The following is a 13,633-nucleotide window of genomic DNA, read 5'->3' on the forward strand; positions in this document are numbered from 1 at the left end:
CGAACTGGCCAAGCTAAATATTATACTGCATAGAAAGACTGGTTAGGTTTTATAAAGGTGAATTTGATAAATATTCTTACTTTGCTAATTAAGCAAAATATATTGATAGGCGTGAAACTATATTTATTTATTGGAAGAACAAAGAATTGGAAATATTTATTTAATTTATTGAGGGATTTTCTTTGCATTTATATTTTTTTCATCAACATACCGAAATACATATTGATTGTATGATTTGTATATGTGGTATGGTCGTATTGTAATATATTGAGATTTAGAATTAGGATTGAAATATTTTTTTTTTAGTTGCATTCAGTCTTTATCTATACTTATAATAAATCTGTAGAAAGGTCAATTCTGAACATGAAATATAATATTTCCAAAGTAACTATCAGGGGGTGATGAGTGATCGATACTGATGCCAAAAATGCAATCAGTAAATTTTTTTGTCTGTCTGTCTGTATGTTCGTTATAGAAACAAAAACTATTTGACGGACTTTAACGAAATTTGGTACAATTATTCTTCATACTCCTGAGCAGGTTATAGTATACTTTTCATCACGCTACGATCAATAGAAGCATAGCAGTGAAGGGAAATGTGGGGAAAATAGGAGAAGTTACTCCGTTTTCAAGCGATACTACTGTAAGGGCTGGATTAAAGAGGTCTAATGGCGGACGAAGTCGTGGGCATCCGCTAGTTTAATATAACGGTCTAGAATCCCATATGTCTAGTAAAGCATTGCAACACTAATGCTGCAAAAACATTCAGCAATAAAACTGATTGTATATAGGTATGTGTGTGTAGAAGAACTAATACTTCGGCATAATTTTAATTCAAGTTATAACATCACTTGTGTTTATTATTTTGGATGTCATCACTCAATTAACTTTTATCATAAATGAATTGTACCTAAATTAATATTTTGTACCAATTAAATTATAATTTCAGATATAAGACTATTATTTTGAATCCTGTAGGAATATTATTTTAAAACAATAAAATTAATTTAACAGCTTTATTTACAGTTTAAATTATACATATATATTTAGATTTAGAACTACATATTTTATACTTAGTAATTAGGATCTATATACAACAGAAATCACAGTTTTATAACAATAACATTATCCTTGACCACATTATGTGCCTACTTGGAGTATCTCCAAATAGATCTGTAGAAAGTAGTCTAGCCACAGTACATCCATACAAACTCGTTCCAATCTTTCGATAACTCAATTTGATTTTCTATATATTTTTAGTTGGTACTTCCGTCATTCAGTCGGAAATTTGCGTTAGTTCGTTATACGAAACATTATATATCTACTACAATAAATCACTAATCTTTTCCTATCTAGCGGAAGAAGCTCTTCTTTTATATAGGTAAGTGGGAAAATCATCGGCTATAAAAAATCATTTCACTGCACTACGAATATAGGTAAAGCACTTTGCGCTACCCAGCGTTTATAAACAAAGCATAATAGCCCGGGATCCGTGAAACAAATTTACAAGTGATTATCAAGTTAATTTTCCGTAAGTGTAGCTTCATCTTGATGAGACACTTAACTTTTTTATGTACGAAAATTCTTCATTTTGGTAGCTAACTGGGTTACCAGGTAATAAAAATTTCCGAGCGTCGGAAGGAGACAATGTACCTACCACGCAATTTGTAGGTCATTGTGGGTGTTAAGTTGTTTAACTATTAATTAAGCAACAGTAAAAATAAACAGCTGGTTAGTAACAACTTTTAATAACCTCGTTATTGATACAAGTTGGGAGGAGGGTAGTTTACCAAAAGATGAAGCTACTCACGGAAAATTAACTTGATAGTAATCACTTGTTTTGTTTCACGGATCCCAGGCTATAGATATTAAACTTCAAGTACCTTTAATATTACAAACGAACTCTTCAAATCGAAATACAACAATGGCGGTATAAATGTACTTCTGTGAACGAGATGTGATAAAGCGCAATACTGCTTATATTAAAATGTTAATTCTTCTAGTTTGAAGAGGTCTGTTAAAACTAGATGACAGAATAAACTTACGAATTAAAAAACATCAAAGTCTTACCTACTTGATATAAATGAATATATTGATTTGGACAATACACACAACTATCTACCCAAGTAAACATAGATAGTATAAAAAAATAATGCAGACGCTGGAAAACACTCGTGCTCATCACACTAATATTTTCCAGTTGTGGGAATAGAACCCACGGCCATGGATGCAGTAACGAGCCCCACTAACCACTGCGCCACGCGGCCTATAATAATTTTATACATAATTTGAAAAAACATGTCAGTGTAATTGAAAAGTAGGTACGTACCTACCCCATTATTAATTTACTGCCCGCGATTTAATTGCCTGAAAACCGTGACCCTTCTAACTTTAGAGTATTTCCCAGATAAAATCCTCAACCTCATCTAATTTCCCTCCTCTAAACTTGAAATTTCCAAATAGGCATCCTTTTAGGGTTCTGTAGTTTTATTGAAAGAATCCATAAGACGTCATAATAGTAAACCTTTTCGACCTTTCGAGTTATCCTTTCGTTATCCAGCCTTTTTGAGTTTGTTTTTTCGCTTCAACATTAATTGTCGCCTTAGATATTTCCAATATATTTCAAAACAATTAGGTAGTTTATATACACGAATATATCGTTTGTCCGTTTGAGACCTTGGGATATAATGATAAATTATATTCGAGAATAAATACTGCACCTGCCTTAGGTCAACCATCCTACATTGAATAACTGTAATTGAAAAAAAACTTAATTTGTAGGTACAACTACCAACAATGGCTGAACATTGAAAACACAATCTAAATTACAACTTCACTTCACGTGCGATAAATGTACCTACGAGTAAATGTGCTATAAATGTATTAGTAAATTCAAGAAATAAATTTTAACTACTGGTATATACTCGTAAACTATAATATATTTTTATGTTGTTTTAAAATTAAACAAATTAATATTGCTAAAAAATTAAAAAGGGAATGCTCACCCCGGCCCTGGCCTACCCTAACCACCCGGCAATTTACTTTTATCTAAAAAAATCTTGATAATACTACTTTAATAATTAAATCATTACTTTATCAAAAACGTTTTACAACATTTTTAATTTGTTCACAACGGGGACAAGCTAAGATCGTTGACCATACAGACTGAGTTTTACGATATGTTTTGAAGACATACAATTGGTTTGTTTGTTACGCTTGTTGGTAACAGAAAAAAATAATAAAGCTTCAAATGTTACTTCGCCGCTTTTTCACCGGCGATCATTTGTCCTAAAAAATGTATTTTCCTTCAAGAAACATACTTTTATTAAGCTAATTATTAAACCAAATAATCATTTAAACATCATATTATCATCTCCATATACTTTTATACGGGGGTATGTATACCTGGGTTCCCTGGGCCGACTTGGTATGGGCCGGTGGACATTCCTCTTTGTAAGTAAATCAACATGACCAAAGTCTCTATTGTATAGAATTTGTTTGTTATGAAAATACTAAAATTTATGACAACGCTTACTACTTATTTTTATTGTAGATACGAATATAAGGCTAAGGATTACAAGCTGGGTACATTTCAGTTATTTTTATGCCAATAGGTATTATAGGTAATATAATATGTTGACAAGAACACTGATTATTATTATTTCTATGAAAATAATCGTTTGCAACAACAGCTTATTTTATAATTAACAACGATCTATTAGCAATACATTACCATACAACGAACTATTTATAATATTTCTAGATCACAGTGCCGGATTTGCGGAAACTTTTTCTGAAATAAATAAAATATAAATTAGTCTATATACTTAAATAGGAAATGAACATTTGTTTTCATCATAACTTGCAAGGCCGTATGCATATAAAATACTCGTTCCTCCGAAATGGCTGGAGCGATTTTATGATTTTTTTGTATTAGGTAGGAATAAGCCAACATCTTTTCATAGCCCTAAGTGATAAGGGTGGTCCATCCCATTTTTTTTTCTATTTTTTGGATATTTTAACTTTTTTATGATGTGGCATTGTAAAATACTTACAACCCTAAATTTTGACCCTACCATCAACCCCTATTTGTAATAAATAACATTTGCTGGGTCAGCTTTCACTCTGCAGAATTTCACTATGGTTGCCATAGTTAAATTCAATAGTCAAACAAGGAAATAGTATAAATCTTACCCTTAATTTCAATTCTATCCTATCAATTTCTCCCCCCAACATGTCGACAATATTTTCACCATGCTTAAGTAGGAATGATTCGACATCATCTATTGTTTCTATTTTTTTCATATCCTGAAACACCATTCAATTTTAGAAAAATTTCATAACAATTTTTCAACGTGTTTTATTTCAACACCCCAAGTGGTACTCACCTCCATTAACATATTAAGGTCATGTTTTTCTAAATAAGATCTAGTTAACGCTCTGCCATCAAAGTCCACTTCTGCCTGAAATTATAGATTATTATGTAATTTATCATAATTATAGCAATAATTAATAGCATTAGTATAAAACTGGTCATACCTTATACCTAATAAGGTTGCTACCTATATCAATACCCTTAACGTCATGTATGGCTCGGATCATGAAATCCCTTTCTAAAACGCTATTGATTTCGTCTAACTGTTCTTGTGGAATGGACCTGTAACAATATTTTATTTATATGTTTTACGATGTAAAACTAAAAATGTAAAATACCAGGTAATGCTTTTTAATATCACAGCAGATACCAAAATTAGATTGGTTACAGTCTAATAATAATATTAAGATGTTTAAAGGTAGTCAAATAAGACATTTCGTATTTTAAAGAATGATCTGAAATAGGTAAACGGTAGTTTAGTCATCATTCCATTTCATTTAAATGTAGACAAATATTAATTAAGTTTCAGTTAGCTACGAGTAGGCTCTGGCTAAACTGGCACACTATTACCTACACTTCTTGAACTCTGCGTAAAAAAGAAGCCCTCCTTATCTCCTCCTCAATTTCGCTATGAACTGTTTGTCGCTGAAAATCACCAAAACTGAACAACACTCACCTGCCAACAAGTGCGCCGACGTTGCTCAGTATGATGAAGGACGCGACGCCGCCGAGCAGCGTGCCCACGAGGATGCAGCCGATCGCGTCGGGCAGCGGACTGCCCGTGTACTGCGATATGATACAACACTCACCTGCCAACAAGTGCGCCGACGTTGCTCAGTATGATGAAGGACGCGACGCCGCCGAGCAGCGTGCCCACGAGGATGCAGCCGATCGCGTCGGGCAGCGGACTGCCCGTGTACTGCGATATGATACAACACTCACCTGCCAACAAGTGCGCCGACGTTGCTCAGTATGATGAAGGACGCGACGCCGCCGAGCAGCGTGCCCACGAGGATGCAGCGGACTGCCCGTGTACTGCGATATGATACAACACTCACCTGCCAACAAGTGCGCCGACGTTGCTCAGTATGATGAAGGACGCGACGCCGCCGAGCAGCGTGCCCACGAGGATGCAGCCGATCGCGTCGGGCAGCGGACTGCCCGTGTACTGCGATATGATACAACACTCACCTGCCAACAAGTGCGCCGACGTTGCTCAGTATGATGAAGGACGCGACGCCGCCGAGCAGCGTGCCCACGAGGATGCAGCCGATCGCGTCGGGCAGCGGACTGCCCGTGTACTGCGATATGATACAACACTCACCTGCCAACAAGTGCGCCGACGTTGCTCAGTATGATGAAGGACGCGACGCCGCCGAGCAGCGTGCCCACGAGGATGCAGCCGATCGCGTCGGGCAGCGGACTGCCCGTGTACTGCGATATGGCCATGCAGCTGCCCGCGACCACCACACCGGCCACGGCGGCCGTGTCCTCGAACAACACCACATTGACTGACGGGTCCGAACTACGCATTACTGAAAGTAATATCTTCTTATTCCTCCACATAACGACTATTATATCTTCAGAAAAACGTTCATAACACAGAAAATAACGTAACATTAAATTTAATCGATCTGGTTTCTCTACTGCTACAAACTAAATTGTCGTGAATTTAGTGACTTTATAATATAATGCTTATGCTTATGCTGATAGCATTATTTATGTTTTTCATTAACTTCTATAATAAACTAGGTACTCCACACATTTTTACATTAGTTACACATTAGTACACCACAAAATTCTGGAGTCGCGTAAGAACTAGGTACTTACTATACTCATATAAAGACATGTGAGCCTCTTTGGCGCCTTTTCGAATAGCACTGAGTGCTACCATTAAAGTGGCGCCTTCCGATACTACAGCTCCTCCAAGCACAAAATACGCCTGTAATATTGTTATTTTTTTGTTTAGTTTGTATCAGTACAATCACTAGGTGGGTAATTTTTTTTACAGAAGTGGTATCCCACTTCTGTAAAAAAAAAATTACAGAATAAGTTTGGAAAAAAGATGCAACAATGTTTGTATCATAACATACCCAGTAATAATCGTGCAGGGGCTGCGGATCTATTATCCCTGTGACTCCATGGTAGAAAGATAGTCCACATCCCACACAGAAGATACCCACACCCGATATTAGAGATGAAACATATCTCATGTTGGTATAACCATATGGGTGGTCGGGATCTGCAATCTAATAACACAAACATAATGAATACTATATAATTAATCTCATTGGTACTGGTTTTTGTTAACAATCAGGATAGAAAGAAATCTCTGAAAATTTTGTGCTACCGAAGTAAAATTTTAATACTCACATATGTATGCAAAAAAAATTTATAATTCATTTATTTTAATTAGGCGCAGTTTACAAGCACTTTTGAAAGGTCAAGTTATTTCATAATTTAAATTAATCTAATGGTGCTAATAATAGCCGAAAACTTAAAATTAAATTTACGAGGGTTACAAACGCACCTTGGTCCGAGAAGAGCCCACAACAAACTCAGCCAAGGTTGCATAATATGTATTCGATGAACAATAATAATCTCAGTGAACTTGACATTCTTTAAATCAAACACATTCCTGACCCTAATGTGATAAGATCATAATGATGATGATATGATGCAAGTTAGGTTCACAGCTGATTAGTATCTAAGTAATTCATCCAAAAAATGTAAGGGTAATGCAATTACATTATAAAAGGTTTAAGTTTTTATTAATTTTTGATAGTTTTTCAGCTAAATAAATTACAAAAAACATGTCTCAAACTTATAATAAAAAATAAAAAAAATATTACAATAAAGAATACAAAAAAATATTAATTACAAAACTTACTTGCACTGATTTATGTATGCCATAAGCCAATATCAATTGATTTACTGTATCAGCAAGAGAATGTATGCACTCTGAGAATAAACTGTGTGATCCAGTGTACAGCCATGCACAAAATTTGAAGACAAAATTACACCCATTTCTGTAATAAAAACATCCTAGTAAAACCCATACCTTTCAAAATCACAAATCTCATAAGGTAATATTTTTTGACAGAATCTTTAATAATAGATATAGAAAATAGATATCAATATATCTATATTTTATTTAAAATTTTCAAATATTCATATTCATAAAAACTGTTTTGGAAAGTGGTTTTTGTTTTTTTATAAAAAAAGTTGGGCACCACTGAAATCCCATAGTAGAAGTTTCATAGTGCACACACATAAATGAGTTGAAAGCGGCAGCATAATGGGGTTATCACAATCTTTGCAGTTACAGTATTAAAGCCAATTTTACTGCCAAATCCATTGATCTCCTATTAAAAAGCACAATCTGTGACCAAAAACTCAATGAATTCCAAACACAACATCTTGGCACTCAATTCAAGTAGTCACATTTGCAAATTCAACCTTAAACTCAATCCTTAAGGTTGGGTATTGAATATCAGACTATATTTAAAGGCCTTTTGGTATAATTTTCTAAAACTGTCAAAGCAAAATTGCCCAGTTTTTAAGAAATTTTCTACATGATTGTACGTCCTTTTATTTTAAGAGGTTAATGGCCAAATCACACCAATACAGATGTTTCACATTAAAATTTATTTTTGTTTATTATGAATTGTATAAAATGTGTCTCACATTGCAATAGCTGTTAGCACAACTCTTCCAGAGACAGTTCTTAATCCCATTTCTTCTACACCATGTTTTAATCTCTTGTGGCCCATTTCTCTTCTGTAATTCCTGAGTCTTCTTTTGACAGTGAAGACATCTGAAATTGTATTTTTAGGCTTATTAGTATTACTTATTATATAATTTAACAGCACTGATTTAAAGGAATCTCACCAAAGCTAAAATAATACCTCTATCACTCAATAAAATATTTACGGGGTGTGCAAATTACAACTTTGTTAATTTTTAAATAGAAAAATTATCTTATTTCTAATGATCAAAGCCTTTTTTTCTGAAAATATTTTAATTAAAATTATTATTTTTTTTAATTACCTTGTTCATATCTTCTCCTATCCAACTCTCTTCTTAGTAATTCTTTATCAAGTGAATCTTTGGAACCCCATACCTAAATTTTATAAAGATTTACATTACATATTATTGCTTTACACAGTTAATGGGTATAACATCAAAAAAAATATTTACCTCAATAGCTTTTGCTTCAACATCTTTTCTATAGTGAACTGTAATAGGTGGTTCAGATTCATATGGACTTCTTCTTAGCACCTTTGGCAAACTCTCCAAATCTGTTTGCTTCAGTAAATACTCTGTCATAGCCCTCATTGGTGTTATAAAGTTACGTTCAGTGTATGATGCCGAAAAATCAATCAGAAGTCTCTTTCTTTCTAAAAATATATCATAATTATTATAGAAGTATGGATAGCAGACCTATAGTCAGATCGGGTAGGTATTTTAAACAATGTAAATAAACAAAAACATATGATTCAGGGATGCTCAACATTTTACTACAGCATTATGAACGAATATTGTCATGAAATAAAACTTGATTTGATAAACAAATATTTTTTTTATTCTATATTCCTATATCCTGTTATTTATCTAACAGATAATGTTTCACTTATATTCAGGGTTCCGTAGTCAATAAAGAACCCTTATAGTTTTGTTTTTTTTATTATGTATAAGCAAGCATAAGGTATCCTCGACATATTTAAACACATTAATCAAAACGGTTTTCTCGGGGGACGATAAGGGTGTTTGCTTCGTACGTTTCTTTTTTGGTGACGGAAACGATAGCAATGCGGAATAACTGCTCCGGCTAGTACCAGGCTCCGCTTCACTCATTTTCGTACTAAAGTAAATAAAATTAATAAATTAATTAATTAAACAAATAAAAAATCCGACTGCCTATATGATACAAAAACTGAAGAAAAAAAAAGCTCAGTCCAGAAGTGTAGAAAACAGTCGGGACCTATTATATTGAATAGAATGATTTTCGTCTACATTTTTTAATAGGTCCCGACTTTAGTTTAATCAGTTTTTGTATCATATGCAGTCGGGTTATTTGTTTATTTAATTAATTTATTTTTTAGTTAGATAGATGGCGAATTTTGGATTTATTTGTTACGTTTGTTACAAAGTACGATAATGTATACCTACGTCCAACCGAGGATAAGTAAATATTCAAAAAAAATCTACGGAACCCTCGGTGGGCGAATCCGACTCGCACATGTCGATTTTTATAATCAATATATTTAATTTAGTCTATTTAAGGTGTTTTATAACTACACTTCATAAACCTTATAGTCGTCCGCCTCGCGTATTATGTATAAACAATTAATAATTAACGTTTTTCTAATTGTAGTTTTTTGTTGGCCATTATATACCATTTTGAAATTCTCACAAAAAGCCCTTGAATTTGATTCCCATGTTGCAATATTAAAAAAAAAAAATCACCTCGATTCTATAGCATCTCACAGTCGTCTTGTTGGTTTTTTTTCTAATTTCACCTATCTAAGAACACTTGGGTTATTAAAACAAATCTAAGGATATCTGAATTACGTAAATCCGTTCAGCGGTTTCGAAGATATGAGGTAATAAAGAATACATACAAGATACGCGCGAAAAACAAACAACAAATAAACAATAATTAACAACAACAACGAAACGAGAACAAAACGAAATAACAAAAATTACAAAGGAAGAAAATACGCACAACAGACTGGATTTAGTTAACGAATCATTAACGAATACTGTGAGGTAGGAGTATTAGTCACAGACAACAAATAAAGTAGTGTTCTGTGCTGTGAAGTGTGAACTGTGAAATGTCAAATCTTCTTTCACTTAATAACACAAAATCAAAAAAAATAATCATATTAAAGGGTAATTCTGCAATAAATGAAAGGTAAAATTCCCATTAAAATAAAAGAAAACATCTTCTTTTGATATGAAAATACGACATTTATAAAAATCATTAAAGTTATTATTTAATTTTATAAATGCACATTTAATACCCATAAATCTTAATATCTTTGGTTTTCAAAATGGTTTGTGACTCATGTCTGCTTGGGGTATTTAAGGTTCTTTTTATGTCGTTTATCGTTTTTGGGCAAATTTTGCCCAACATTGTGCAAACTCTATATAATAATTAACATAGACGAATTAGACATGGAAATGAAATCGCACCCAAATGCAGAAACAAAATTGCCTGTCGTTTTTTGAAGGGGACGAGGTAAACTCACTCATCGAAAATATTTAACAAGAATAATATAATCTGTACACAGAACGTTAAATTAATGGATCGATGTTTTGCTGTTCGTTCGTTCGTTAGAAGAATAGAATCGATTTTACTTTTAGATATTGTTTTTATTACAAATTTATTATTAATTATAATTATTTTTTTGACGACACTCCGTGGCGCACTGGTACGCGCGGTGGATTTACAAGACGGAGGTCCTAGGTTCGATCCCCGGCCGATTGAGGATTTCTTAATTGGGCCAGGTCTGGCTGGTTAATACCCTACCTACAAAACGTACCGCTAAGCGATTTAGCGTTCCGGTATGATGTCGTGTAGAAATCAAACCGTCCATCTTAGATTGCATCATCACTTACCATCAGGTGAGACTGAAATCAAGGGCTAACATGTTAAGAATAACAAAAATAAAATAGAAATATTTTCAAATTGAACGTCACGTCATCTTTTACTGAATTAGAAGTCGTTGGCCGTTTTTCATGCCATTGAACTACTTACTACACAAACCAGAATATTTAGGGAGTTTTTTAGACGACGAAAACGATTACAACAATGAAACATCGATACAACCGAACAATCTAACGCGTTTGTTAGTTTTTATACACGCGTACACATTTTCAACTTTACAAACACTTCTAAATGCCCCGCTCTATATAGGTAAATAGATCGTTGATTCTTTGACAGAGAGGTAACGTCTTGCGAGGCAGGTCTTTCTATTATTGGTCCGAGATAATTAATTTATTGTTTGTGAATCCGGGCTCAAAAGGGCCAGAACCCAGAGCCGTAAAGCTTATTATTAAAAATATAATGTATGTGAATCGAAACGAAAAGTGTCACCCTAAAAGAACCTTTTTGAGAAGTGATATTGTTGTGTAAAAAGCCTAAAGTTGTGGACTATAGAAAGATCATATTGAAAAAACCTTAGTTCATTTAAGTTTACAAGCGTGATTGTCTATTGAAGTGGTGACTTTTAATGGAAGGGTAATCCGATTTTTAACATTATACCTTACATTTCTTTTTCTTACACATACAGAAGCATGTTTAAGGTATCATTTCTGTTGAGCATCCAGAGACACTAAATTTTTTATCAATAAACTTTTGATTTTAAAAGAGCACAGTAAATGTAATTTGTTTGAAAGTTTGGAAATACAGAACTCAACTGACTAGTGGAAGGTATACACAGCAAGGGTATGATATTAATTATTTGATTATAGATGAGTTTATAACAATATTTTAACTTTTCGTATCTTAACTGCCCAGTTAAGCCCAGGCTCAAATAAATTGTATCAGCAAAAACCTAGGGCTTGATACTTAACAAATATTTCTTACTTGGTGGGACCACAGCTTGCTTTTCAGCAGCTTCTTGTTGAACTTTTGGCTTCTCTATGGTCACCTTAGTGACTATATTATCAACATCCGTTTCTGTCTTGACTATTATATTATTAGCCAATGCTTTCTGTTTAACCACATTTTCTGTTCCTTTGTCTTCATTTGCATTCAGCTTAATATCCTTTATATCTATTTTTTTGCTTTTGTCATTTAGGCACACAGATGAACGAAAATACCTACACAGCTTCTTATTTATATCTACTGAGAAAATATTATCTCTTTGTAGTACACGGTATGCTGCGATGCATGAATTGTAATGTTTTATTTGGACATAATGTCTTCCAAATTTTCTATAAAAAGTAGAAGCAAACGAAGGCAACATGATCATGTTTAAAATTATTAATAAATCTCATGAGAATCTAAAAAGTAATCTTATTTATTTGACTTAAAATATAATCGAATACATATTTGGAATCCTTATTTTTCGATCACAACTAAGATTTTGTATCTAAAAAATACTGTACAGAAGAGAATATAATATTAATTAATCTTTGAAATACTTTTACTTTGAAAAAAATTTATGCATTGCTTTGCTTTGCTTTGCTTATTTGCATTGGCCATTGACATAATGACATTGACTCATGCCTGACATTGACACTTGACAGATGTTAAACCAGAGACAGATGCAGAATAATTAATTTATTATCTATGGATGATAGACAAAATAGCTTCCATAGACAAAATGACTTCATCCGTAGTCAACAATGCCTTTTTTTTTTTTTTTTTTTAATAATGAGCTTTACGGCTCTGGGTTCTAGCCCTTTTGAGCCCGATTTTCAACAATGCCTTTTAGTTCTGCCCACAGACCAAATACAAATGGACTAGTATCGCACCCAAATTCACCAACAAAATGGAGAATGTTACAAGGTATGCAAAATCATTTGAAACTATACAGATACACTGGTGTTTGTTTTATTTTAAAATACTTAACAGTCATATGAAATACACAACATGTAATTGTTCACCCAGAGGCAAGGTATTCAATACGCTGGTCTCCCCCTCTGTATTTATTTTATAACTATTACCAAATCGTTATGATTTTACATGCATTAAAGTTCGCATAAATATCGACTCGCACTAACAGTTGCGATATTGTACGTGACGTAAACGTACGACATATTTTGCTCGACTGGCATAGGCATTTTCGTACTTCTGCCTTACCTACTGAAAAACTGATTGCTAGAATTGATTTTTTTTTTGTGTTGAAAAGTCCAAAATGTGGGCAGAGATGTAATAAAAGATACTTTTTAGTATTATTTTTACTACAAAATTGATACAATTAACCTAAAAATACCTACAATATATTAAACGTAACTTTGTTTTTTAGTAAAGTGAAAGTTGTTGACCGTTTTTTATGCTATTTAACTACACGAACCGGCATTTTTAGGGCGAAAACGATTTTAAAATTAATACTATTCTATAGCAATAGATTTTTTAAACGAGTTAGTTCGTTGATTCTTAATCTTTGACAGGCGTCTAGCGAGTCAGTCCTTATGTAATTGGTCTGAGTCATCTGCCATGTCCTTTGTACTTTTTCCACGAGAGGCTCAAAAGTTAAAAGAGCTAGTAGCTAGAACTCAGAGCCAGCGACTTGCGAGACGCCT

General features: G+C 33.5%; 1 protein-coding gene across 1 annotated transcript; it reads right to left on the bottom strand.

The window, feature by feature from the left end:
* Nucleotides 1–1,002: 1,002 nt before the first annotated feature.
* On the bottom strand, nucleotides 1,003–12,594 carry LOC112052199 (zinc transporter 9). The gene is made up of 12 exons (XM_024091190.2): nucleotides 11,970–12,594; nucleotides 8,576–8,775; nucleotides 8,426–8,498; nucleotides 8,063–8,192; nucleotides 7,266–7,404; nucleotides 6,469–6,624; nucleotides 6,206–6,317; nucleotides 5,700–5,910; nucleotides 4,540–4,657; nucleotides 4,389–4,463; nucleotides 4,195–4,308; nucleotides 1,003–3,793 (listed from the first exon to the last, which is right to left on the bottom strand). Exons 1-12 carry the CDS (start codon nucleotides 12,355–12,357, stop codon nucleotides 3,749–3,751), a joined length of 1,761 nt encoding a protein of 586 aa, XP_023946958.1. The 5' UTR covers nucleotides 12,358–12,594; the 3' UTR covers nucleotides 1,003–3,748.
* Between the last annotated feature and the right edge of the window lie 1,039 nt (nucleotides 12,595–13,633).

This window comes from Bicyclus anynana, chromosome 6 (assembly GCF_947172395.1).
Source record: "Bicyclus anynana chromosome 6, ilBicAnyn1.1, whole genome shotgun sequence".
Lineage (NCBI taxonomy): Eukaryota > Metazoa > Arthropoda > Insecta > Lepidoptera > Nymphalidae > Bicyclus > Bicyclus anynana.

What these genes read in the sequence shown, in the direction of transcription:
- LOC112052199 (XM_024091190.2), bottom strand. Translation starts at nt 12,357, where the DNA reads ATGATCATGTTGCCTTCGTTTGCTTCTACTTTTTATAGAAAATTTGGA. An exon ending in GTGCTAACAGCTATTGCAAT is followed by an intron (nt 7,405 to 8,062) that starts GTGAGACACATT and finishes TTTTTATTACAG; the next exon opens with AAATGGGTGTAATTTTGTCT. An exon ending in CATGTCTTTATATGAGTATA is followed by an intron (nt 5,911 to 6,205) that starts GTAAGTACCTAG and finishes TATTACTTTCAG; the next exon opens with TAATGCGTAGTTCGGACCCG.